This window comes from Epinephelus moara, chromosome 9 (assembly GCF_006386435.1).
Source record: "Epinephelus moara isolate mb chromosome 9, YSFRI_EMoa_1.0, whole genome shotgun sequence".
Lineage (NCBI taxonomy): Eukaryota > Metazoa > Chordata > Actinopteri > Perciformes > Serranidae > Epinephelus > Epinephelus moara.
The window spans coordinates 9969909-9996014 of record NC_065514.1 but is presented as its reverse complement, the minus strand read 5'-3'; the positions used below and the strand labels follow the sequence as shown (position 1 = coordinate 9996014).

General features: G+C 41.3%; 2 protein-coding genes across 3 annotated transcripts in view; both read left to right on the top strand.

The window, feature by feature from the left end:
• The window catches only part of LOC126395951 (guanine nucleotide exchange factor VAV2-like), a 21211-nt gene extending 12959 nt beyond the window's left edge, over positions 1-8252 (top strand). Inside the window, exon 7 of the mRNA XM_050053754.1 lies at positions 8094-8252. Within this exon, the coding sequence (XP_049909711.1) occupies positions 8094-8252 (159 nt within the window). The remainder of the gene's footprint in view (positions 1-8093) is intronic.
• On the top strand, positions 8138-26106 carry tmem230a (transmembrane protein 230a). Of its 2 annotated transcripts, XM_050053175.1 has the most exons (5): positions 8138-8254; positions 9086-9262; positions 15315-15429; positions 15760-15882; positions 25217-26106. In XM_050053175.1, the coding sequence occupies exons 3-5, from the start codon at positions 15328-15330 to the stop codon at positions 25355-25357; spliced, it is 366 nt and encodes a 121-aa protein (XP_049909132.1). In that variant the 5' UTR covers positions 8138-8254; positions 9086-9262; positions 15315-15327; the 3' UTR covers positions 25358-26106. The 2 variants fall into 2 exon arrangements, with proteins under 2 accessions (XP_049909132.1, XP_049909131.1); XM_050053174.1 differs by lacking the exon at positions 9086-9262 and having other exon boundaries at positions 15313-15429.

Below are 26106 nucleotides of genomic sequence, written 5' to 3'. Positions count from 1 at the left end.
CCTACCAGCCTCTACTTTGTGTCTCATGCTAATAGGCCTCAGCCGTACTTTCAATATTTCCCAGTGGCCACTTGCGGTATTACAGCAAAAATATCCCCTATCACCCAAAAAGCATTTTCCCTATAGAGCTCGTAAGTCACGCCCCTTCCGGTAGACCCCCATCGGACCTCTAGGCTCGGAAAATATGAATGGGAGTCAATGGAGAGAAAATTATTATTTTCTGGTCCCAGTCATTAAATGCCTTAGATTACACAAATGTTTTGTGTGGGTCGATTTTCTTTCGAGGCGGTGAAGTGTACCAGAGACACAGCCATGTTCCGAGTGCGAGTGGTGACGTATATCCAACGCGTAGAGAGCAGCAAAGAGCTGTAGTCCACAAAGCGCTCTCACACAAAACCTAACAGTATCAAACTTCTTCCCGCTAAACTGTAGCCTTCTTTGCACGAAAAAATATATTAAAAATTCACAAACAACATATGTGAAATTCATGGCACAATTCAAATGGGACCAGAAAATAATTTTCATCTAGCCATTGAAACTCATTATGAGAAATCGATTTTTAAGGTCCCATGTACCGGAAACGGAAAAACGCAACTTACGAGCTCTATAGACCACCATTTTAAAAAAGATGACTGTAAGTAACAGGCAATTACCTGACACTCTTAGGTCTCCATAGTCAATATGTGGAATGTTTGATACTCAGTTTCATTACCCCTACGTTCAACTTTGGGGGTACCCCACCTATAAAGGGGTGTCTCCTGCCTTGCCTCTCTCCTTTTGCTGTTGTACTCCATGGGAGAGATAAATAACATTGCACTCTGATTGTAATTTCCGTGTATTAGCACTGTTAAGCAGCTTATAAGTTCAATTTTCTGCCTAAACTTATTGTATAATATGCTAACATATTCCTGTGTCACTTAATTTGTGTAGGGGCTCGAGATATATATGGTCATAATTGACAGAGGATTTTGTTTTTATCTCTTGCTGTCAGGTATGTTTCTTGTGTTTTATTCTGCTGAACTGAATGTAACATGGCTGCCCTTTTGCTGTTGTGCTCCATGGGAGGGGAGCTTGAGTTAAATGGTCGTAATTGTTGGAGGATTTTTGTTTTTTTGCCTCTTGCTGTCAGAGTTGTCAGGAATAAATTGAGTTGCCTCCAGAGATATCCACAGTCTGGGTGTCTTCATATCAGCACAGCGCAGACACCACAACAGTCCACTGGTTACATGTAATAGTGTTGACAGGACAGGAATTTTCATTTCCTGGGACAGCAAAGGCATGACCCGCCCTACTCTGCCTTGTTCTGCCTCTGATTGGCTTACCCTGACGTTCTAACCCTAACCCTAACCAATCTCGTTCCTCACCCCAAAATCTAACCAACCGAACAGACGAAGGCTACAAGTGCTAGCCAGTCAAAGGGAGAGTAGGACTCTTTCTATTACGAATTTCTGATCGTGGGAAGTTTTATGACTGTAAAACCTTCCGTGAGCAGAGAGAAGCGATTTAAATCCGTGACATCATCAAAATGTAAAGTCTGTGGACTGAACAAGAACTCACGAATGGGGCCAGGAGGAGACACACTGCTGTGCATATTCAGTGGGCCACACATGCCGGAAGTTAACCTGGGAGCTGATGAGCAATTCGTATTGGACCAAACAGGCGCCATTTTGGGGTCTGGTACTCAGATCTTTTAACAAGGTGTGTTTCCGTCCACCTTTTTTAATGTGCATTTTCAATTTGTGCATAAAAAAACCTTAGTGGAAACACCAAAAATTCAAAAACATCACTAAATATCACCAAAAAAATGTGCTTGGGGGAGGTGGAAAAGTTGGTGTATTGATATAAGGTAACTGCGACTAAGTTCAACCGAGATAGATTCAGGGGATACATGATGACATACCGTCATTGCATAGGACAGTTCTCTTCATTATCTCTGGATTTTTTTTAACACTCCACACTGCTGCGCTATTACCAGAACTCTTCTAAGAGCTCATTGTCACCTCTCAGTGACAGCTTATCAGCTCCAAACCGCAGTTGGGAACACACTGGCTTACTTACATTAATTTAGCTTGGCTCATTATAAGCTGGTACCTCGCTTCTAGCAGTCCAGACCAGCCTGCAGAAGGAAGGATTGCGAGGCGTTCGGGTGCCGTTCACAACAATGGCTTTATTACAGTCTTCACCACATAACATTAAACATGGCCTTCTCATGAGGTAGCCCTGAACTTATCTAGACACTTAATTCTACTGCTATCATCACTCTTTGCTGCATGTGTCTTCACCATGACACCCCGAGAGAGCTGCTTCCCTCCACATACACAATGAAGTACACGTCACACCCTCACAGATTACCCACAAGGCCAGTGCTCTTAAAGGGGGAAAAGGGTGAGCCGGTAGCTGTGATATTCATTGATCAAAACTCTCTTTTTCCATTGTCCAGTGTGCTCTCTGTTATTCATTTGAGGTACGACTGGTGCTCTTCTTCTGCAGCTCTGATTGGAGAATCAGTGCCACCTACTGCTTATCTTGATGAACCAACTATCAGTAGTGAATGAAAAAGCAGATAAATTCGCATTTTCTTTGGCTGATTTTCTCAAAACTTGGCTAAAATTGTCACTAAATTTGGATGGAAACCCAACTATACATCCATGGTGCTAATAAGCAAAAGTTAGCATGCTAACAATAAACATAACCTGTTAAATATCATCATGTTGGCATTGTCATTGTGAGCATGATAGCACATTAGCTATGACAGTGTATGTATGGCTGTGCCAAAATGCAGCCTCAGAGAAGTGCTAACATTTGTTCAGACTCTTTGTCTTATCATTATATTTAAACTTTGTCACTCACCTAGTATTATTGTTTAATAGCATAGCCTAAGTACACAGCAACTGATGGGCCAAGATGCCACACTTGAAGCTCTTGTGTCTGTGATAATGGCTTGTCTGTAAAAGATGAATTATTCATAATTGTATCAGGATTTCCCGAGCTGTATGAACTCTCCTCCTTTTCCTATCTGATCCTGACTCCCACTGATACAAGAAGAAACACTGCCTGCAGGGTGGCGGCTAATGCTTCTGATAGTCTGCAAAGGCTGTTTCGATTAGTTTAGCAGTGAAACAATCGTTAGTAATATTTTTCCTCAGTTTATATGATTTGATGGGAACATGCTGCATTTCTCTAAATCGGATTGATAAATGTTTATAGCACTTTCTAATCTAAATGTCTGTATCTAACAAAGCTGGATGACTCAGTTGACACTCTAACAAGCGACCAATTTCAAGTGGAGATTGATGAAATGTTGCTGACAGTCGGGTCTTAAAGCACAAACACCAGATAATATATCACAGAGTAATGAACGACCTCTCCGCTGCTGCACAGTGCATTCACTTATCAAGACAGAAAGTAGATTACTATAAGATGACGGAGTTTTCACAGTTCCTTAAAGGTGGCATTGCATCTGTTTTCTATCACAGAGCTTAAAAATACCAAAGAGTTTGTGTGGGTTTGACGAGACAGTCGTCCTTTCTTTTGCTCAAATTGAGTTGTCACAGTACAAAGAAAACAAATCCCGGGGGAATACTGAATAAATGTCTTTTCTGAGAGTCCCAGCTCTTCACAACTTATTAATAAAAACATTAGCAGTAGTATCTGCTTTCAAAAATCCATATCAATTCAACACTAATAATGTGACTGACTGTCATGACAGGCAATCCACTTTGCAGAGAGGATCGTTTTCTGAAAGTACAGCTGCAGAGCCAATCAGCAAATAGACTAGAATGTGATTACAGAGACAAGTTTGAGGGATAAAATAGAGTTTAGAGTAGAAATATAGGCATGAAGCTACAAATAAAGAGGAGTGTAATGGAAATGTAACAAAAGGGAAAGCAGCATTGGCAAACCCAAGGATGATTTATTTTCTCTAAGGACTACCTGCTCAGAATGTTGAGTGGAGGGTGAAGGGTGCCTACCCTTCAGTTACCCTTTGTCTGCCTTAAAACGGTCTCTGCGTGACTTACATGAATGTAAAGACAAAATGCACAGAATATGTTCAGTTCACTGAAGGACGTGAGGAGGACATGGCTGCTTTTTCAAAACACATTCAGAAACACCCTTGAAAGACAATGACAGGTGAGGAGTGGGACCAAGGAAAGGGCAGAGAAGGAAACACTAGTACTGAATGATGGAAAAATGTCCAGGATGGAAAGACACGTCTCATAATTAAAATTATTTTCTTTGTATTGATGTAACTAAGTTACCACGGCTGTATATTGCAGCAGGTAGGACACTTTTTCTGTGTTCATCTTGTACTTTTGCACTTTTACTCAATACTGTACTGAAGTCTGGAGGCATCTATCTATGTCACATCCATCCATCCATCCATCCATCCATCCATCCATCCATCCATCCATCCATCCATCCCTACCTACCTACCTACCTACCTACAACTGACCAACCAACCAACCAACCGACCAACCTCCTGATCTCTTTAAATACTTGCAGAAGGTATCTGAAAGCAGCACAAGCAAAGTGATGACACTCCAGGTTTCAAAGGGTCTATCCAACCATCCATCCATCCATCCATCCCTACCTACCTACCTACCTACCTACCTACCTACCTACATACAACTGACCAACCAACCAACCAACCTCCTGATCTTTTTAAATACTTGCGGAAGGTATCTGAAAATAGCACAAGCAAAGTGATGACACTCCAGGTTTCAAAAGGTCCATCCATCCATCCATCCATCCATCCATCCCTACCTACCTACCTACCTACCTACCTACCTACATACATACAACTGACCAACCAACCAACCAACCTCCTGATCTCTTCAAATACTTGCGGAAGGTATCTGAAAGTAGCACAAGCAAAGTGATGACACTCCAGGTTTCAAAGGGTCTATCCATCCATCCATCCATCCATCCATCCATCCATCCATCCATCCATCCCTACCTACCTACCTACCAACCTACCTACCTACAACCGACCGACCGACCGACCGACCGACCGACCAACCTCCTGATCTCTTTAAATACCGTACTTGCGGAAGATATCTGAAAGCAGCACAAGCAAAGTGATGACACTCCAAACTGAAACAATCAAAAATAGATGATAGTCTGAAACTGTCACCAAATGGAAGTACGTTGATTTCCCACATGTACAATACTCTCTTACCAACAAATTCCCCCTCGTCTGAATATTTCAAGCAGAAGTGGGAAGAATTCGGCGAACCAATTTCAGATGATTTATGGGAAAAAAGCCTTGAGAAAATACATACTTGCTCAAATAAAGCAAAACATCATCTCATCCAATTTAAAATTAAACACAGACTTCACTATTCAAAGGAGAAACTACATAGTATATACCCAGAGGTGTCGCCTATGTGTGACAAATGTCAGTCCTCTGTGGCAACACTCTATGTCCAAAGATAACCTTTTTGGATTGATATCTGCAGCATAATGTCTGAGGTCATGAACACTAGAATTAAGCCAGAGCCTCTGCTCATTATTCTTGGAATATCTGAGACCTTCAGAAAGTCAGCAACATTTTCCCTCTTATTGCCTCATGACGGCAAAGAAACTATTTCCCATACTATGGAAGCACACACCTGTCCCTACCTCCAAGATGTGGCTTGGGGACCTAACAAACACACTCCCTTTGGAAAGACTAAGATTTGCCCTGAAAGATAGACTTCAACAATTTAATAAAGCCTGGAAACCTCCTCATATCTTATCTTGCAACTGCAAATCTAACACAACAGTGCAGCCCCAGTACACACTGTACACCAACTGAGATGACTGAAGAGTGAAAGGTCTCTGTGGGTGGAGGGAGGTAGGAGGAGTGGAGAAGTGATGTGGGTATGGGACGGCAGCCCTGCGACTTTGGTGACATTATTTATCATACTATTTTATGCTGATGTACTTGCAATAATTTTACTACCTTATTTGATTTTACCAGTGTGTCTACTACAGCATTTGGTCCCTTTTTGATCTCAGGACATTGTGCACAACTGTTAAATTCAAGAAAATGGGCCTGAAATGTAGATGTTGATTACATGTGGAATCCATCTGCTCAATAAAAGATATTAAATAATACAAAAAAAGTCACAATATACTTTGCTTTTAATAGGAAAGGGTTTGAGTGAGTACCTAAGGCATTCAGGTAAAATTAAAGTTAACAAAAATAAGGAGCTAAAGTGAAACCAGCATTTTTATATACTTCCATGTGACATAAAATCCTGAGTTATGCTATTTTGTGCCTACCTGTAATATTAAATATATTTTTAGTATTTTTGTCACTTAAAATATTGATGCAGTAAATCCATGTCAGCCAGAATAATCCAGAATTAGCTCTCACTGTCAAACGCATGCAAGCACACATTGTAGTCCAGGGGCGTCAAAGTCATTTTAGCTCACGGGCCACATACAGTGTGATTTAATCGCAGACTAAATTGAAAGAAAAGAACTGTATTCTGTTCCAGGTGGAAAAGCCTCTGAAGCAGCACATTACATGAAGGAAGCTACTCACTGTTTATCTTGCTCCTGAAACTTAGCACCTCTCAGTCTACACAAGTGCATCACCACTAAATGTGCAAAGTCATCCAGTGGACCAGATTGGACCCTTTAGCGGCCGGTTCTGGCCCCCAGGCCATATGTTTGACACCCCTGTTGTAGACAATATGGCAGCAGAAAAGTCTTCTTTGATGAATACGTACATGATTTAATGAATTAACCCTTTGAATCCTGAGCTGATCAGTGCGCCTTCTTTCAAAAACATGGGGAAAGGGCAATGAGCAACTTGGTGAGAAATGTCAAAAAAAAAAAAAAAAGAAATTGCAAAACAAAAATAGGGAAAAAGATTATTATTATTATTACATTTTAAGATTATGCTCCAGAATTATTATAATTTTTAAGCATTTTTCCAGGTCATTTACTTGTTTATTTGTTTTAAACTTTTAATTTTCCTGTTTTTAATTTTCTCTGCTTATTAATTTCTTGTGATTTTTTTTTTGGATCATTTCTTCTTCTGTTGCTCGCTGCCTTCTTCCCATGTTTTTGAAAGACATCAAGCCGATTTCTCTCAGGTTTCAAAGGATTAATGACTGAACTCATAAATGGATTTAAGCATTTAAAAAAAAAAAGCATGAATGTCTAAATCTACCTCACTAGCTCTCCCATCTTACCTGAGCATGTCATTGGAGTGAGGTAAGGGTTCTTGATGTGTTTTACTTTCTTATTTTACTTTGCTTTTTTAGAGAAATATTGCAGAGATACATAAGAAATTCTAACGTCACTGAACACTTAAAGTAGTCTTTACAATTTCAAGTGGGTTTTTTTGTTGGCATTCTACCAAAAGTGCTCCAAATGACCCGACCTCACCCTAACACAATAACAAAATATCAGGAAGAGGCTATTCAGGTGCAATCTTTTAGTGTGGTCTCAGTAAATGTAGCTGAAATAACCTCTGCACTTTTTTTAAAGCGGGTGACATTTCTTTAAGAAAGGACACTGGTGAGTTAATATTCCTCCAGTGGCTCCTTGTGGCCTTGACAGATTTTAACATTTTAATTTTCATTTATCATTGTCGTAGACCTAAAGTGGTTCTTACATTCTCCAAATGTATAAATGTGTAGCCTGTACACTGAGTCAAACATTTTTTTTTTTTTTACATCTAGTCAGCTATGTGCTTTAAATGTCTACAGCCTAGTGCCTTTTTCCTAAAATTTGCTGAATATTAAAAGCAAAGGCCAGACTTGAGTCTCCTTAGTGAGGCTAGCTATTGATTCAAAATCCAAAGACAGAAAACATCTCAGAGGAAAACAGATAACTTCATAATGAGTGGACTGACTTGTTTGCTTTCACCACTAATGCTGCAAAGTTTAGGTACCAAATAATCATTAATAGCCCACTGCAGAGTAGCTACTTTATTGTAAAACATATTAATGGATGCTCATTTAGACCTATGAGGAATGTTTGAATGAAAAAAAAAATCTGGCTTCTTCTTTTAACACACCACTGATTATTAACTCACTGTAATCAGCCAGGATGTTCCTGGACATGCTGGACGTGCAGCCTGTGATCCTCAACAGGACAAGGAGCAGGATAAGATTTTCTTGCGCATGCGCAATGCGAGAAAAATAAGGAAGTTGACTCAGATTTTCATCAATGGAAACAACGTAGATGTGGCACCACACAGGAGCAGTCTGCGCAACGTTACAACTCTGACGGTGTTACTAAACCTCAAGTGAAGGTAAGACAGTGACGAGGAGAAGAGAAAAGAGCTTTAAATTAAAGTATTTGCGCATGTCAGGTCGCGTTAGCTAGCTTTTGATAGCTTAACTTGTAAGAAGCTAATGCTGCAGCTAATTATGGACGAGTGTTTACTGGACATAAACAACCAGCTTAGGTTAACTGTCCAGTTCACTCAGCTGTCAACATCGTCATTAACACTTGTCTGCTGTTGTGTTACGTTACAAAACCCCCAGCTATATGATGTTATTGACGCACAGAAGGGATTTGCAGTAATTAGCCATGTGTAATAGTCATATAGTTATCAAGTGGAGGATTATGAATGCAAGCTTCTGGGTGTGATTCAAGACTATGCTGCGTTTTCTTTCTCTTTCTTTTAATATTTTATAGTATAAAACTTTATGTGACATGGCACAGTTGCAGGACAGTTAAATAAGCATCACAGTGCACCTTATATTTATGTAACTGCATAAGAGTAACACCATTATGCTAATACTTCATACATGTCATTCACAACAGTTGTGAGCTAAAATGTTCAAGTACCATGTCAGGAGCCTGTAAAAAGCAGAACCAAATGCATTTAATTTGTTGTAACTGAACTGAGGTAGCCATGATTTCAGATATACACTCACCGGCCACTTTATTAGGGGCACTATGCTAGTACCAGGTTGGACCCCTTATGCCTTCAAAACTGCCTTAATTCTTGGTGTCATAGATTCAACAAGGTGCTGGAAACATCCCTCAGAGATTTCGGTCCATATTGACACTGTTGCTGCTGATTTGTCGGCTGCACATCCATGATGTGAATCTCCTGTTCCACCACATCCCAAAGGTGCTCTGTTGGACTGAGATCTGGTGACTGTGGAGGCCATTGGAGTACAGTGAACTCATTGTCATGTTCAAGAGACCAGTCTTTGTGACATGGTGCGTTATCCTGCTGGAAGTAGCCATCAGAAGATGGGTACACTGTGGTCATAAAGGGATGGGCACGGTCAGCAACAATACTCAGGTAGGCTGTGGTGTTTAAATCATACTCAGTTGGTACTAAGGGGCCCAAAGTGTGCCAAGAAGATATCCCCCACACCATTACACCACCAGCAGCCTGAACCGTTGATACAAGGCAGGATGGATCCATGCTTTCATATTCTAACCCTACCATCTGAATGTGGCAGCAGAAATCCAGACTCATCAGACCAGGCAACGCTTCTCCAATCTTCTATTGTCCAGTTTTGGTGAGCCTGTGTGAATTGTAGCCTCAGTTTCCTGTTGTTAACTGACAGGAGTGGCACCTGGTGTGGTCTTCTGCTGCTGTAGCCCATCTGCTTCAAGGTTGGACGTGTTGTTGGTTCAGAGATGGTCTTCTGCAGACCTTGGTTGTAACCAGTGGTTATTTGAGTTACTGTTGCCTTTCTATCATCTTGAACCAGTCTGGCCATTCTCCTCTGACCTCTGGCATCAACAGCGCTCACTGGATATTTTCACTTTTTGGACCATCCTCTGTAAACCCTAGAGATGGTTGTGTGTGAAAATCCCAGTAGATCAGCAGTTTGTGAAATGCTCAGACCAGCCCCTCTGACACCAACAACCATTCTGATGCTCGGTTTGAACTTCAGCAGGTCGTCTTTATCATGTCTACATGCCTAAATGCATTGAGTTGCTGCCACATGATTGGCTGATTAGCTATTTGCATTTACAAGCAGTTGAACAGGTGTACCTAAAGTGGCCGGTGAGTGTATGTCAGAGTAGTATTGGAGAGTTGTAGAAGTGCAAGGCACTATTTCGTGATGAAAGTTTTTCGGTTGTAATGTGTTGTGTAAATAACAAGTGCACATATAGGCTAGTTTTCGTCTCTGCTAATTTTGAGTATGTTGTGTTTTAAAACTTGTCCAATCCAGTCGATTTAGCGTCCTCTAAAACTTCGAAAGCCACTTCAGTTGAATCAAAATCAGCCCCCTGCGAATTGAAATATGGCTACATCTGGTTAAAACAACTGTTTTTAATTTTGACTGTCAGAAATGGATTCAGCATCCTCAATAAACCCCCAGACCACTCCAATACTGTCCAAATCGGCCAAGCAGTTGCTGAAATATAGTCTATACAGTTGATAATGTTAATCTGTGCTAATTATGCATATTTCCAAACATATGCAAATTTGCATCTGACAGTTTGTAAATGTTGGGGACCCATCCTATTCATTTCTAACATAAAACTTTTCTACTTGAAGCTTATCAACTTTGGAAGCAGTGATATTAAACACAGAGTGATGAGAAATAAAATGGCAGCAAGCCCCAGAATGTTATTTTCCTACTTTCCCCTTTGTGTCAGGATACTCCTGGCCAAATTTCATACTTGCATGACTATTAATGCCATGGTAGAGCCTTAATATTTGCATTTATATGATTTCACCAGAAACCTGACCCAAAGAAGAGGGTTTGGGCCCCCTGAGACCAAACAGCCCCAAATTGGCGGTGCTCGTTATCAGCTTATGATGGCCCAAGGTGTAGTCTGACAGGAAATAATAATGAAAAAGGTAGCTGAAAACATCATGAGGCCTGGACCTGGCTCTCGGCCTAATAAGTCTTAAATTCCCCGTCCAACCCCATTCCTCTGAGAGGTTTGCAACATTTTCACTGTATTTATTATGGCCTATAATGCTGTTGTAAGGGTATAAATATTATGTGGAAATAATAAAATCCCTGCATTTTATATTCATGATTTAAAACCGTTTCATTTAAAGACCTTCATCTAAAAATATAAGCATCAGTCTTTAAAACACACCATATAATGTGTGTGCAATTATAGAAATTAAGGGAACCATAAAGTTATAACAAAACATGTAAATTATAAATGTTACAAACTACATAGAGGTGACAAATTAAAGGAAAAACCTGAATAAACAGGTGGATAAATACATAAAAAGCAGATGCTTCTATACAGGACACGATGGCTCACTGAATGGTTTGATGAGTATGAATATGATGTCACCAGATTTCAAGTTAATTGAACGCCTATGGGAGATTTTGGAGCAACGTGTTAGACAGCATTCTCCGCCTCCGTCATCAACAACTAATTAGGGAAGGATGCTGCTCTTGTCAAAAAGTATTTGCACACAAGGTTCTGTCTCTCCCTCTTAACCCAATCCAGATGTATACTAACATTTTGCTTCTTACATAATAGGATGCTGCTTTATGAATGTCCATGTTTCCAGACTGCAGCCTTGAGTTGTAGGTTGCACTGTGTGTGTTCATGGTGTCCTGGATGGTTCTGGTAATCCATGGTTTCTTGTTGTGGAATGATTTAACTGTAGTTCTGGGTCCAGTTGATTTACAAACTTAAGCCCCTTTTACACTGCAAGATTTTCCGCGAATGTTGGGCCGTTTTGCCGGCAAGCTGCGAGCGTTTAGACTCACAGAGCCGGATTGGCGAGTTGATCCAAGGTGCCCAATTTTCCACCTCGTAGGGTAGACATATTGGCAGAACACTTTTAGTTTAAATAGAACGAGGCGGCCTTCCGCAACGGGAGAGGCTGTTGATGACTTGTGGGAGGAGCTGTTGATGACGCCACACGTGCGATCCACTGGTGGTTGATAAACAGGAAACAGCAGGAATTAGCGAGCAGCTAGTGGCAAGAGGGAAACACAAACCTGACAGACACTGTAAAGATGAGCAACTGGGGAGACAAGGAATTGCGCGTCCTCCTTGTCATCGCAAACGAAGAGGCCATTAACCATCAGATGACGGGGACGGTGAAGAACGGGCCGACTTATGAGAGAATCGCTGAAGGACCGACCAGCCGCGGCTTCCCTCCCACGTCACTGTTTACGTCACACGCTGAGCTACACGTTTTGTTACTTGCTCACGCCCCCCATTGCCCCGAAAAAGGCGCATTCTGTATAAACAAAATGCCGCACACCCCGATTTTGTTTTTCTAATGCCAATGCTGAAAAAAGACTGATTGGGCTTTCCTGCAAATTTGCACAATTCCTATCTAAAAAGGGCTATAGTGATGATTTCAGGACAGTGGTGTCCTGGGGTGCTTTTCATTATGCTAACCTGCCTCCTCACCTCCCTCACTCACATCTCTTCCTCGCATCTTAGCTCCTCCCAGTGAGGACGTGCCTGAAAGATGCGAGGAAGAGACTCAAGGATGCAAAAGCTGCTAAATGAGAAGTCCTTTGTTCCATTGCATCAGTCCAAAGAGACATCATTGACTTATGACATGCTGCATAATGTAGTGGGGACTGTAAGGCAGCCTCTGATTGGCTCCATCTATCGGGGCATGCATTATAGTTTGTTTACTTATTCTGATATCAACAAGACAGCTGCATGGTCACTCCCCCTGAAGCAAGAGCAGTGATTCCCCTCTGTAGCCGCCTCTGTGTGGTGTATAGCAGTGATCCAGAGCTTCCATATCCCTTGCGGTGCAGTGTAAGCAGGAATGGGACTGCTTTTTTCTTGCCAGATTTGTTCTGTCAGATCAGTATACAGTATAGAAAAAGAATCACCAGGTCGAATGGTTCGGTATTCCAGGATTTAGCCAAGCTTGGTAGAAACAAAGGGCATTTCAGTTCCTGATATCGTGTTAAAAACTGATGAAAATATAAGGACATCCAGAAATGGTTCTGTAAAAACTTTCCTCCTTATTTTTTTTTAAATCCACAGTATTCCCTTTTTGCAGCAACTGCTGTAACTTCACAAAAAGACTGTAACCTGGAGCTTTCCTTATCAGAGCTCTGTGGCGAGTTGATGTGACAGCTGCCAGCAAAATAACAGAATGCTTCTGAAAGCTCCTCCGTCCTCTGTTCAAGCAGGAACAACGGTTTTTATTTGTGGATTTATTTTCCTGTGGCCGGGGGGCTCAAGTGCAAGTACGCACCGAGCCGAAATCTCCAAAATAAACAAAACGTAGGCCTCGAGGAAGATCAGATCACATGTATACGCACACTTTTCCCACTCCCTCTGGCGCAGATCAGTGCTGTGGTATTTTTCTTGTTGCTCTCTCTGTTTGCATGAAGATGCCACATAAGATAGAGCTGTGATAATCTATTAAATCTCAGTAAATTGTCTTATTATTCCTTAAATCCCTGTTCTGGGCAGGTTTTGTAGATAAACAAGTTTTGTAGAAAAACAGGAAGATCAGAAGTTTACCAAACCGCTCAGACAGTGTGCTGCAAACATCTCATTTTACTAATTAATACTTTAAACAGAGACAGTCTGCGGCCTTGCCCTTGTTTTAACAGTGAAAGTGAGTGTTGGAGATGCTGGAAGGTTGTGTCAGACGGTGAATGAAAAGGTCAGATCAGTGTTTATATTCTCAAACAGAGGCAACAGGGTGGAAATGAAAAGAGGGGATGAGCGTCCTCTGCCCTCTAACCTCTGTGTGTGAGAGGTGTACTGTAGTTTGTTTTTGGAATTGCTTTGCCCAAAGCATGATTTTACGGCAATACGTCATCAGATGAGTATCTACAATGGCAGATTTTAACAAAGAGTTTATTCAGTGATAGCTACAACTTAATCTGCCTGAAATGTATGGATGTATTGGGCCATGTTTTGTAAATTAGTACGCCATCATTGCAGCCTGTGAAAAACTTTCCTGAATGTTGTAACTGCAGACGGGCAAAATGAAAATCATCTGTTCGTTAACTATCATCAGCTGTTGTTTGGAAGTGTTTCGGATTAAGGAGAGAACATATTGGGGCGCCGGTGGCTTAGTGGTAGAGCAGGCGCCCCATGTACAAGGCTGTTGCCGCAGCGGCCCGGGTTCGACTCCAGCCTGTGGCCCTTTGCTGCATGTCACTCCCTCTCTCTCTCCCCTCCCTTCACACTTGTCTGTCCTATACATTAAAGGCATATATATCATGTGCAAAGAGTTCATGACACTTGTGTCTGCTCTGCAAAGCAACAATACTAACTTGTTAAACCACCTAAAAAAAGTCTGATGAAAGATGCATGAAGGAGAGGAAGAATAACACCCATAGAAATAGAATGAGTGTTCTATTTTTATGGTAATTTCGCTAACGTTGTCTTAGTGAGTCCCTATCCATGTTCAGTGACAAGACATCAGACATCCATGAAATTAACGCTGCAGCGTGTCACATGACTGAAAAAAATGAATAAATGAACTTTTTTAATAATAAAGCGAGGGACACTTATTCATAGGAGATGCACTGAATTCAGTTGAGGAACCCTATTTTATGTCTTATTTTGATGCTTTGAAGGTTTGTTAATACAACTGTAATACAACCTGGAAGTGAAAGCAGTGTTCTGTTTATTTAAATGTGAAATTGCAGTGAAATTGGCAGCGTGGTAGAGCAGTGGTTAGCATCACAGCAAAAGGGAGTTTGCATGTTCTCCCTGTGCCAGCGTGGGTTTCCTCCAGGTACTCCAGCGTCCTCCCACAGTCCAAAGACATATAGGTTAATTGGTGAATCTAAATTGTCCGTAGGTGTGAATGTGAGTGTGAATGGTTGTCTGTCTCTATGTGTCAGCCCTGTGATAGTCTGAGATGCTTGTGCAGGTGAGGTTCTCTGTTCAGTTACATTTTTGTCAGTGAGGTAGACAAGCAAGTGTAGATGATATGATAACCATCAATTGTCATACCATGATATATATGGTTCACGATGTACCGCTGCAGCGCTAGCAGTGGTTAATGTGTGGTTATGTTAGGCACAAAAACTGCTTGGTTATTTTAGGAAAAGATGTTTTGGCTTTAATTATCCTTTCTTGGTGGCACAATCAAAGCTAGGAATGCCACAACGTCTCGCTCAAAAACAACCAGTTTTGTTGTTTGTTGTTCTCAAACAGTGGTCTGCAGCTAGGCAGCTGTCTCACCCAGGTGTTTCTCCATCCACCATCCCCTCCACCTCTAGATGTTCATATAGCTCAGCTCATATACATGAAACTTGAACTACGTCAGTTTAGAAACGTTGATATGATACAATGAAATCTACAAATGTAACATAGTCATGGTTTGCGCAAACATGCAATGCCGATATTTTCTTCTGGTGACTGGGCTGAGATATTATAAATGATAACCTTTCCCTGTCTCTCTTTCCAAACAGCTCCTGTGCCATAATGATGGGTACTAGGAACAATATGTTGGGTGCCGCTGCATCCAACAACAAGGTCAAGTATTCACGGCTGGCTGCTGATGACGACGGTTACATAGACTTACAGGTGAGTGGCAACTTCTTCCTCTTAACTCAAAACTAACATTGTCTCTGATGTCTCGTGCTGGCCTGTGGGTTGTTCAGGAGCCTGGTAATTAGTAATCATTTTATTACCACAGGCAATTAATTCGAGGTAAATCCCAATTAATGACTTCCTGGGAATGTGCCAAAGCCCTCTATGATTATGCAAGAGGGGCTATGAGGAGCTGGCTGCATTAGAACAAGTCTGCTGAACTTTTCGTTTCTGATTTGTGTCTGTCAGAGTCAACTATTGTTAACAAAAAAAGTTCATCAAATTAAATGTCTTATATGTTGTCCAACATTTGAACACTTACAGTTCAAGAAAAGCCCGCCAAAGGTCCCGTACAGAGCGATTGCACTGGCAGTATTCCTGTTTTTGATCGGCTCCTTACTGATAGTGTTCGGGGCTCTTCTTCTGTCTGGAACCATAAAGGTCGAGGTGAGTTTGGTCTTTTAATGTAATAAAATCTGTTCAAATGGCAAATTACATAGACAGGTGACAGGTCCAGGTTTTGTCTGGAGTCAGTATAGTTGAACTGCAGTTGAAATGTGTCCCCAGTATAGAAATTTAAATGCATTTTCTCGCTCCACTGCCAAAGAGCTTATTGTCAAGCGTGTCACATTTTCACATAATGTTTGGGTCCCTTAAAACTGACAGTAAGTACCCTGTCAGGCTTGTTCTCCTGAAAATCCGTTAGTGACATGAATGTTTCTGTCTGAGCTGCCTGCCTCCTGTCTGTTCTGAGAGTAATTCCTGCTTGGAAGATATATCCCTTTTTATGTTGCTCCTATATGTATAGACAAGCTTTTTATATCTGTTTTTATGTGTCCAAAATGTGTCTCCAAGCACCTCTGAAGGCGGTTTGATTAATCACACTGCCTTCAGAGGTGTTTAAAAAGGAGTTCAGCATGTTTTTTTTTGCAAAGAGTTAGATGATAAGATTGATACCACTGTGGCATCACTCATCTGACTTATAACAGTCAGCATGGCACTTAAAGAAATAGTTAATCCCCCAAATGGCCATTTGTATATCAATTACTCACCCTGTGTTACGTTCAATTTGTGATGAAAACTTTCATGCCTCCGCTGAACGAAGAATCCAAAAACAGAGAAAATTTTTGATGAATTGAAGTAAAAGGGGTCCGCGATTAAGAACAGCAAAACTATATCAAAACATCTGGTTACAATCTCGCACACAACTCGTGCAGTAAATTCCAAGTCTCATTTATCCAGTCGTATGCTCCAGTACAGCCTTTTCCAAAGGGGAACTGAAACTCATTCATACTCCAGGGGCTGTGTTGTGTTTTGCTTATGGTGCACTGTTGTGCACTGTTGTTATGTGCAATACGTGAATGGCTGATATGCGATACTATAATGTGTAGTATGTGTTTTTATGTTTTTATGGCATATGCTTCATTTCCTCTGGACTGTTACTGTAAAGCTGGATGTCCACTGGATCCTTCGTTTGGGTGATCCAGCCGAGGCGTGGGTGCCAGAGCTAATTGTGGCCATTCAAGTCAATGTGCTGCTCCACCACAAGCGCCGTGCTGCGTCCTAGCTGCGGCCTAGAGGCGGCTCGGCGCTGTGGTCTGCTAAAAATATACGCCGGGTCTATTTTTGACGGACACCGCCCGGCGGCGCATCAGTTTGCACAGATTTAATGAGTCAAAGAGGAAGTCAGGTGCAGAAAAGACGAGAGTATCTGGTCAATTTTCAAAAAACATGGACCGTATTTCACATCGCTACATCAACATCACAAAATCAAGAGAAAAATCATGAAATGGCCGACAGTGGTCAATGTCCGGCAGGCAGAGAAATCTTTTCTTTGTTTGTTGATGTCTTTATACCTCCAGGGTTTCCGCAGATTATTGCGTGACATTATGATCACGCAATCCGCCAATTCCAGCCGCTCGGGTGCATGCCGCTATGGTTCCAGTGGACATTGACGCCCGGCACAGGATGGAGCGAGTCTGCGCCGTGGCCGAAGCGCGCACACGGCGGATCCAGTGGACATCCGGCATAAGGCAGCAATACTTGTGCAGCTCCTGAGTCCAAGACGAGTTATCCTACGGGCACAATAAAGTATATCGTGCTCTCTTCCAACTCAGGGTCCATTGACATTTTACCTCACTAAACACATGAGCTGCTGGTCTACTACTGCCTCAAGTGATAGTTATCTTGACTTTGGTGTTTTAGAGGGTTAGATCAGATTCACCAAAGTCACATAATAACACAAACAAACTAACTGATTGAGGCAGCCGTAGACCAGCAGCTCTCATGTTCAGTGATGTAAAATTACTGTTTTTGTCAATGGAGGCTGACTTTGAAGAGAACACACATACGCTTAATTTTTAGTTTAATTCCCAGTCAGAACTGAAGCTGGAGGCATGTGAGAAAAACAAAGTTTTCTTTACGAGTTCAACATAACCCAGGGTGACTAACTGATGTAGTCATTTTCGGGTAAAGATAAGATACAATAGACTGTATTGTTCCGATACCTGCCATTAAAAGATACAAAAAAGTTTTTAAATACAGTCCCTTCATATATACAGTCCATACACTCAGTACCCAGAGTGTATGTACAGACTGCCATCTGTTGCACGCTGCCCAGTGCACAACACGTGTTTTACATAGTCGTCATATAGATTTCTTTTATTTTTTTGCTATCATGATGATTGTATGTAACTGTTTATACTTTTTGCTCTTGCTTTGTGGCAAAAGATAATGATAAAGGTTTGCATTCCTTCAGTTCACAGATACTGATGCTCTTTTGACCAGAGATGAGTGATGTTTGGATCAATACTAGTGTCGATACAGCACTAGTTTCAGTCCAATTACTTTGTTTGATGCCCTAATTTGAGAAATATAAACATGTTTTTCACAAGTTTCTTTGAGTTTTAGTATCAAATGAGATGTGAAATGTTGTCTGAAGATAAGCATCATGCAAAAAATTGCCCAAATATCCTTAAAATCTGCAACATTTAAATTAGGAACTATCTGATCAAAGAATAAGTAAACAAGACAGTTAATCTGACCAGACACTCAGTGCCAGCTTTCGGTACTTGACAGTTTTCGACTCTTGGTGCCACAGTATGAAAACATTTCAGTCAGTACAAAAAAAGTATTGCAGTGTGAAGCCCAGCCTCAGTTTTGACACATCTTGAGAGCCAATACAGCCTCCAAAATGTCAACTCATGCAGTAATTAAAACACTCACGCTGCAGTTAATCTTGTTTTTAAATAGCTGAAATTGAACTGTTGTCTTGACGTTTTATTGCCTTGCTGCCAGTATTCCGCTGCGTTCCTGCTTTTCCTGGCCACGATTGGTTTTGTGTGTGTTTGATTTAACTAATGATTTTGATATGTTATACCTTGGAGTGCCAACTTTAGTAGATCCCCTGCTGTGGTGTCTGCTTCCTGAAATCATGACTCCATGTGGGAGATAACGGAGCTTGCACATATTATATTTGTAACTATCAGTAGGAGGTTAATGTGAATGTTTTTTCCAGTCTGGAGATTGTATTTGCAGAAAATTTGATCTGACATGAAGGCAGCATCAGAGTATTTGAGCCGTCTACTTGCCAATCAGCCCACGCAAGTTGAAATAGCATATCTAATATTCAGGCAATGGAGAAAGGAAAAATGGGATGCAGGCAGGTTTTATTGCAAGACGCTGTAGGAGTTTAGGTTGAAAGACTGTGGTATAGTATAGTTTTTTTGGTGTCGGCTATAGAGATTGTCTAAGTGTGTGTGAGGGTGTGAACTGAAGCTGTGTAAAGGTCTTCAGCCAACACTGTAAAAAGAGATGACACACAGTCAACCGTTGCAGTGTCAAATTAAAGGAAAATGAAGCCCATGCTGGAATGCATTAATCCTTTACTTTACTTTAACTAGTTTTTAATAATACCAATAATTCAGGTTTCAGACCGCTGTATTTTAACCTGAAGAATCAAGGGTCAGTTCACCTGCAAGATGACACTGCATATTATTTACTCTCTGTTTGTCACCTTGAATTCAACACGGTGAACACAGAATCCAATAAAGGCAAACATTCTTCATGAATTAAAGTAATTAAAGCAAATTATATCAAAACATCTGCTCACAAACTCTCACACAACTCCTGCAGTATAATCCAAGTCCCATTTATCCAGTTGTGGGCACAGTATGTCCTTAATGTATGCATTTTTGCAAAACATTTCTAAAACACGTCAGTACAAATGCTACATGCACAGCTAAGTAGCATGCCTGTACACATGCATTTGTTTGATCTGTGCTCAGGCACAGTTCATACGCAAGTGCTCAGGACTGCTCAGGACATGCTACCTGTAGGTGGAAGTGTTTTATCTTGTAACTTTTTAGTGAAAATGCATGTGTTTGGATATGACTGGATAAATGAGACTTGGATTTTACTGCATGAGTCGTATGAGTGTTTGTAAATTGATGGTTTGAAATTCATTCATTCATTCATTTTCTGTAACCTCTTATTGTGTTAGGGGTCACAGGTGTGCTGGAGCCTATCCCAGCTGACACTGGGTGAGAGGTGGTGTACACCCTGGACAGGTCACCAGACTATCACAGGGCTGACACATAGAGACAGACAACCATTCACACTCACATTCACACCTACGGACAATTTAGAGTCACCTATAGGGCTCAAAAGGGTGACGTAGCGGAAGTGGAAAAACTGCGATGCATTGTGGGCTTTGCAGGCAATTGGAAAGTTGTTTACGTTTCACGATGCTACGCTTGTGTTCTGTTGTTGTTTTAGCATTTTAAAAGTAACTGTATCGTTTGAAAATGGTGCAGACTTGCTGTGTCATTAAGTGCCACAATCATTCTCATGGTCGCTACGGGAAGAAGATCGATTTGATAGCAAAAACTGAAATAGAACTAGGTAAACTTGTCCTAAATTAGTCAAAACCTGAGCAAGCAAACAGGCAGCACCACACGGAGGTGGGACACAGTGATGCTTGTAAAGTTTACATACCTCTGAAATGACGACGGTCTTCTCTTTAAAGCGTAAAATTCGGAGGTCCTGCACCCACCCAAAGTTTGCTTGCCCATGAGCCCTTAAACATTTGGCATTCCTAAATTCGTTGCCGGTATAATAACTTATATCGTTGACGAGATAGAGGACAAGCTCAGCTTCAGTCAATGGCGGCAGGGCTTTTAAATCCCGAGTCCAGTCTCCATGCTCATACAGATCCACTCCACCTATTTTCTGGATTTTGTCAAGGTACCGAGCCTTTGGAACAGGGTCCATCTTGTCTCGGTACCGTCCGACACACTTTTCTTTTGCCTGGTCCATTTAAATCTCTCGCTTCACGTCTCTCTCCCAGCGCAACGCAATGTAAACAAAACAATTTGCCCGTAAAAATGGTGCTGGTTACATACAATGCATTACGAAGTCACGTGCCCTATAAACGCAGCCTGCATGTCTTTAGACTTCTAGAGGAAGCCGGAGTACCCAGAGAAAACTAACACTGACACAGGGAGATCATGCAAACTCCACACAGAAGGGCTCCCCGACCCCAGGGTTTGAGCCCCTCACCCTGGGTTAGAACTCACACTGGCTTAAATCCCCCACCCTGAGTTTAAACCAGGAACCCTCTTGCTGTGAAGCGACAGTGCTAACCACTGCACCACGTGCCACCCAGTTATATCTTTCTGCCATAACTGCTTCAAAAAAGATCCCAATTCATCTTTATCGTAAAAGCTGAACAAAAGCATTAGAATGTAAAAAATACAGCTAAATGTTATCCCTACTCATCATATTTTGACGTTTTAGCAGAAGCCATTTGTATTGTATTTCATGTCGTAGTTTTATTGTTGTTGCTACTGTCATTGCTGTCACGATTCGATGTAGTGTTGTCTTGCTGTTGTTATTGCTGAAGCCATTGTGTCATGAATATATTCTATGTTGTAATTGTGTTTTTTATATAATAGTGTCTTTTAGTAGGGAAATTATTCTCTGTTTCCTGCCCAGGGACTACAGATGAAAATTAGCTTAGCTCAGCTAACTCTGGTGCAGCTAAGTAGCTGTGCACTGTCCCTGTTAAATAAATAAATTAAGAAATAAATAAATCTTGACACAGGGGGTCTTCATAGTTTAGGCAACAAAACTACTTGGTAAGGGTGAGGAAAAGATCATGGTTGATGTCACTTATGACTCCTTCCTTGGTCAAAGTCCTGTGCTGTTTGGACTCATCCACTGACCCTACCATGTTTTTAAATAGTCTGGCTGTTGTTAACACTCAGTCCCTGTTTACTTTAATTCATGAAGAATGTTTGCTTTTTTGGGATTCTCTGTTTACCATGGAGGCAGGATGAGGAAAAAAAAAACAATTTTTCTTAATGAATTCAAGGTAACATGCTGTGAGTAGTTAATATTAAAATAAGAAATTTAATAATAATAATAATAATAATAATAATAATAATAATACTAAACTTTATTTAGAAGGCACTTTTCAAAACAAATTTACAAAGCACCTGGTTAACTGGAATTTTAAACATTGCAGGATTTAGGCACATAAAATCAGGCAGTTTCAGTAATACAGAAAGTAGATGGGAAAAAAAAGAAAATAAAGATAAATGCCAACAATGAAACAGTTGAGCAATATTGGCAATTAACTGCCCTGAAGATTACCCCAAGGCAAACAAAAACAGTTAGGGTTATACAAAAAAAAATAAAAAAAAATACATCTGGTAACCTGTGCAGAGAGGCTAAAACAAATGATAATTTTGTGGTTCAAGTGTTTCTTTAACATATGTCCTACCTTAGGCCTTTTTCCAGAGCTTTCATCTGCATCACCTGGTGATCATTACTGAATGGAATTTGCTCAGTTCTCATGTACAAGTAGACAGCACTGTTGTCATCTAGTGTCAACTGAGGCAACTCCGTGACAACTGAGCACCTTCCTCAGGCTAATAAAGAGCATGAGACGCAATTAAAAGCTCTGGAAGAAAAACTATAAAAGAGAGAGGTAAGCAAACAAGACAGTTAATCTGACTACTTTAGAACCCTCTGTTTAAGGAAGAACAAGTAATCCTCTTTTCCCCCAAAGTACATGTGCGTGCTGAGAAAATATTGGAACCATCGGTTTGAGGAAGAACAAGTAATCCACTTTTTTCCCCTTAAGTACAGAATGTATGTGCGGACATTATGTTGGAACCCTCCGTTTGAGGAATCCTGTTTTTCCCCCTCTCAAGAGTACAAAAAGGATGGTGCTGAGAATATGTCAGTACCCTCTCAGGAAGGACAAGTAATCCTTTTTTTTTGCCCAAGTAAATGTATGTGCGGACATTATGATGGAACCCTCTGTTTGAGGAATTCTGTTTTTTCTGCCCAAAGTTCAAGAAGGGTGGTGCTGAGAATATGCCGATACCCTCTCAGGAAGAACAAATAATCCTTTTTTTCCTCCAAGTACAAGATGTACGTGCTGAGAGTATTTCAGAATCCTCTGTTGGAGGAAGAACAAGGTGGAGGAGGGGCAGCGATTTCACCTAAAATGACAGCTGACAGCAGTAGAGAGGAGAACAGTCTGACAGCAGCGACATGATTGGCTGATAGAGATCATGGCAAAAGTTGAGATAGAGAAAAGGAATTATGAATGAATGAAGCACAGAGGTAGTCGCCCTGATTGAACTCATGCTGAGCCTCATATGACATCCATACACCTGTTTTCATCCGCTTATCCGGGGCTGGGTTGCAGGGGCAGCAGTCTGTGGAAGATATTCCTGACAACCCTCCCCAAAGCAACATTTCCAAGCTCCTCCTGGGGGATCCCAAGGCTTTCCCAGGCCGGATGAGATACAAAATCCCTCCAGCGTGTTCTGGGTCTACCTCGGGGTCTCCTACTTTTTGGACGTGCCTAGAAAACCTCTAACAGGAGGCACCCAGGAGGCATCCTGATCAGATTCCCAAACCACCTCAACTGACCGCTTTTTGGTCAGCGTCTCTACTCCAAGCTCCCTCTGAATATTTCAGCTCCTCACCTTGTCTCTAAGGCTCAACTCAGCCACTCTCCAGAGGAAAGTCATGTCCAGCGCTTTTATCAGCAATCTTTCGGTCACTGCCCGAAACTCATGACCATAGGTGAGGGTTGAAACATAGATGGACCGGCAAATCTAGAGTATTGCCTTTCAGCTCAGCTCCTTCTTCACCACGTTGGTCTGGCGCAACACCTGCATCACTTATGATGCTGCTTCATGTTACAGTTTAGTGTAATATTAACACAAAGCTAAATATTTCTTCAGGTTAACTTTTAGCGGTAAATTGTGGCCTGTTGTCGGTGTGACCGAAGAAAAGCTCTGGAAGCTCTGCACTAAAATATACAACTTCTTCTCCATATTTACCACAGACTGATATTTACAGAAGATGCAACCAATTGGTGAATCTCATTCAGGGCGCTCTATTTAAACTGCTCTGGCCTGCCTACGGTTGCTGCTTCCTCTGCGAGCCCCTTTGCAACCAGCTTCCACCCCAGCTCCTCCTTTTCATGCTGTGTCTGACTTATCAATGTCATTTCTGTTTGTCATTGATGCTGCTCTGTTCTGTTCCTGGGGGGTCTTTGCTGCTGCTCTCTCTGCCTTAGGCTTTCCATGTAGGCGCATGAAAGGGCAGAGAGGTGTGCTCTCTACGCCTTAGGCTTTCTGCGTAGGCCCAAGAAAGGCAGAGAGGCCCAAGAACAGAGCCATACCGCCAAACATAATAATGCAAATGGAAATAAAGTTTTCTTTGACTAAGTGTTCTTGACTTAACTTCATTTCAGGCATCTAATCAAAAACCCATTTAAGAACCCATTGACTTTGAGAAGAGGGAACAGGGAGTGCTAAAGTGCTAACACATCTCTGGGTTTTAGGACTTATTCCTGCACCACTCTATACCCACAGCCAATCAGTAACCAAAGTCCTGTAACTCCAATGTCACATTGTCCCTATGAAACACCTGAAAATGGTGAAACGTCATCTTTGGTGATGAAACACTATTTTTCAGTGTGCAGCAAGTCTCAGGCTGCCACTGATGGTGTATTTTTCGGCGTAATGTCATAACTGACTGACTAACTCACAGCAGTCATACATTTTCATAAGGCTCCATGTTTAGGACAGGTATAACGTCAGTCATATGCACATAAAGTGTTCCTGCTTTGTTTTTGCCAAACCACAAAAACACAGCTCCTTCTATCTGTTTTTGTGATTTGGATGAATTGACTCTTTAAAAACCACCTCACATACATCTCAATAGATACTACACATTGCATTAAGATAACACCCATTGCCGTGGCTCATGCAGCAGTGCATCCTTCAAAAGAGAGACCTAGAGAAGGCTGCAGTGACTCAGTGCACAACACTGCCATCTGGTGGTGAAATGAAACACTTCACTTGGCGTTGAAAAGGACTGCCTGTGCCTCCTGGTGGTTCGCCTGCCTTTATATGAAATGACTAATAACATACATGAAACCAGACCCCAGACAGATGAAGTCATCATGCCTGTGTGCCTCCTGCACACCTGTTTCATTCACAGCATGTTCAAGTCATTACTTGCAGGCATCATTGATAAGCATGTTAAAGCCTGATGAGTACATTAAGGACTCTGTGATCTTCCAGCACCTTATTACTAAGTATGGTATTCCAGTGTGTGATGTTTCTGAGTAAATAAAGGGTCTGATTTAAACCTAAAGTAGATCAGTGGCTTGAAAACTCTCATATAAAGAAGTGTCCTCATCACATGTTCTGACCCTCAAATCCATTTCCTGCTCTTCTTTACTTTTCAGCATCCAGACCGCACCATTCCCGTCATCATCATCGGGCTACTTGTTTTCCTTCCTGGATTTTACCATTTGAGAATCGCCTACTACGCTGCCAAGGGTTACCGGGGTTACTCCTATGACGACATCCCGGATTTTGGCGACTGAACCAAATGCAAGCTGCCGATTGGTGAAGAATCCGCTCCTTTTGCCATACCGTGCATCCTGAGATTGTTGCCTGCTGTTTACTTTGAGTTTCTGAATGTATGTAGCAAACAAGGCGAACTTTACTACTGTTCTGCCTCAGAGACTTTAAATGTTTTGCTGGATTTTATAATTCTGTTAATTCAATGCTCTGTGTTTTATTATCCTCCACACAAAAGCTTGACGATCCTGAGAGGCTTTTTATATTCAGTTTTATCAACAATGAACCAAACACTTAATGAGTAGAGGACATGTTGCTGGCAGTAGTACAGCCACATGTTGTGCAACGCCCACCTCTTATTCAAGAAACGAGCCTTGGATGAGTAGTGAAACATTTTTGGATGCCTTCAACGTACTACTGCTCCAAAGTCCATGACCTGGATGGCTGAGAAGCTTTGTGTCCTTTGCACAGTTGCAGAGCTGTTTCATAGTGTATCCTCAACAAATATTTATTTTGTTACCGTAGTCTGTATGATTTAATGCAAAGCTTGGGTGGCTGCATTTCCCCCGAGGGATTATATTTGAAGTACTATCCAAAGATCGATTACTTTGTCAAAGTAGAGTATATTTTTGACTGAGATGTATTACTTCCTGTATGAAGTATTGCTGTTTGTGCATTTTCATTTGGGTTTTGAATATCAGAGAAAGATGTATTTTTACATACATTTGCTTGATTAAGAAAAATGAAATAAAAGTAGAAATCTGATTTCAAA

Bases quoted from the DNA above. Each gene is read 5' to 3' on its own strand.
- tmem230a (XM_050053174.1), top strand. From the start codon at position 15,328: ATGATGGGTACTAGGAACAATATGTTGGGTGCCGCTGCATCCAACAAC. The intron at 15,430-15,759 runs GTGAGTGGCAAC...GAACACTTACAG, and splicing joins ACGGTTACATAGACTTACAG to TTCAAGAAAAGCCCGCCAAA. The intron at 15,883-25,216 runs GTGAGTTTGGTC...TTTACTTTTCAG, and splicing joins CTGGAACCATAAAGGTCGAG to CATCCAGACCGCACCATTCC.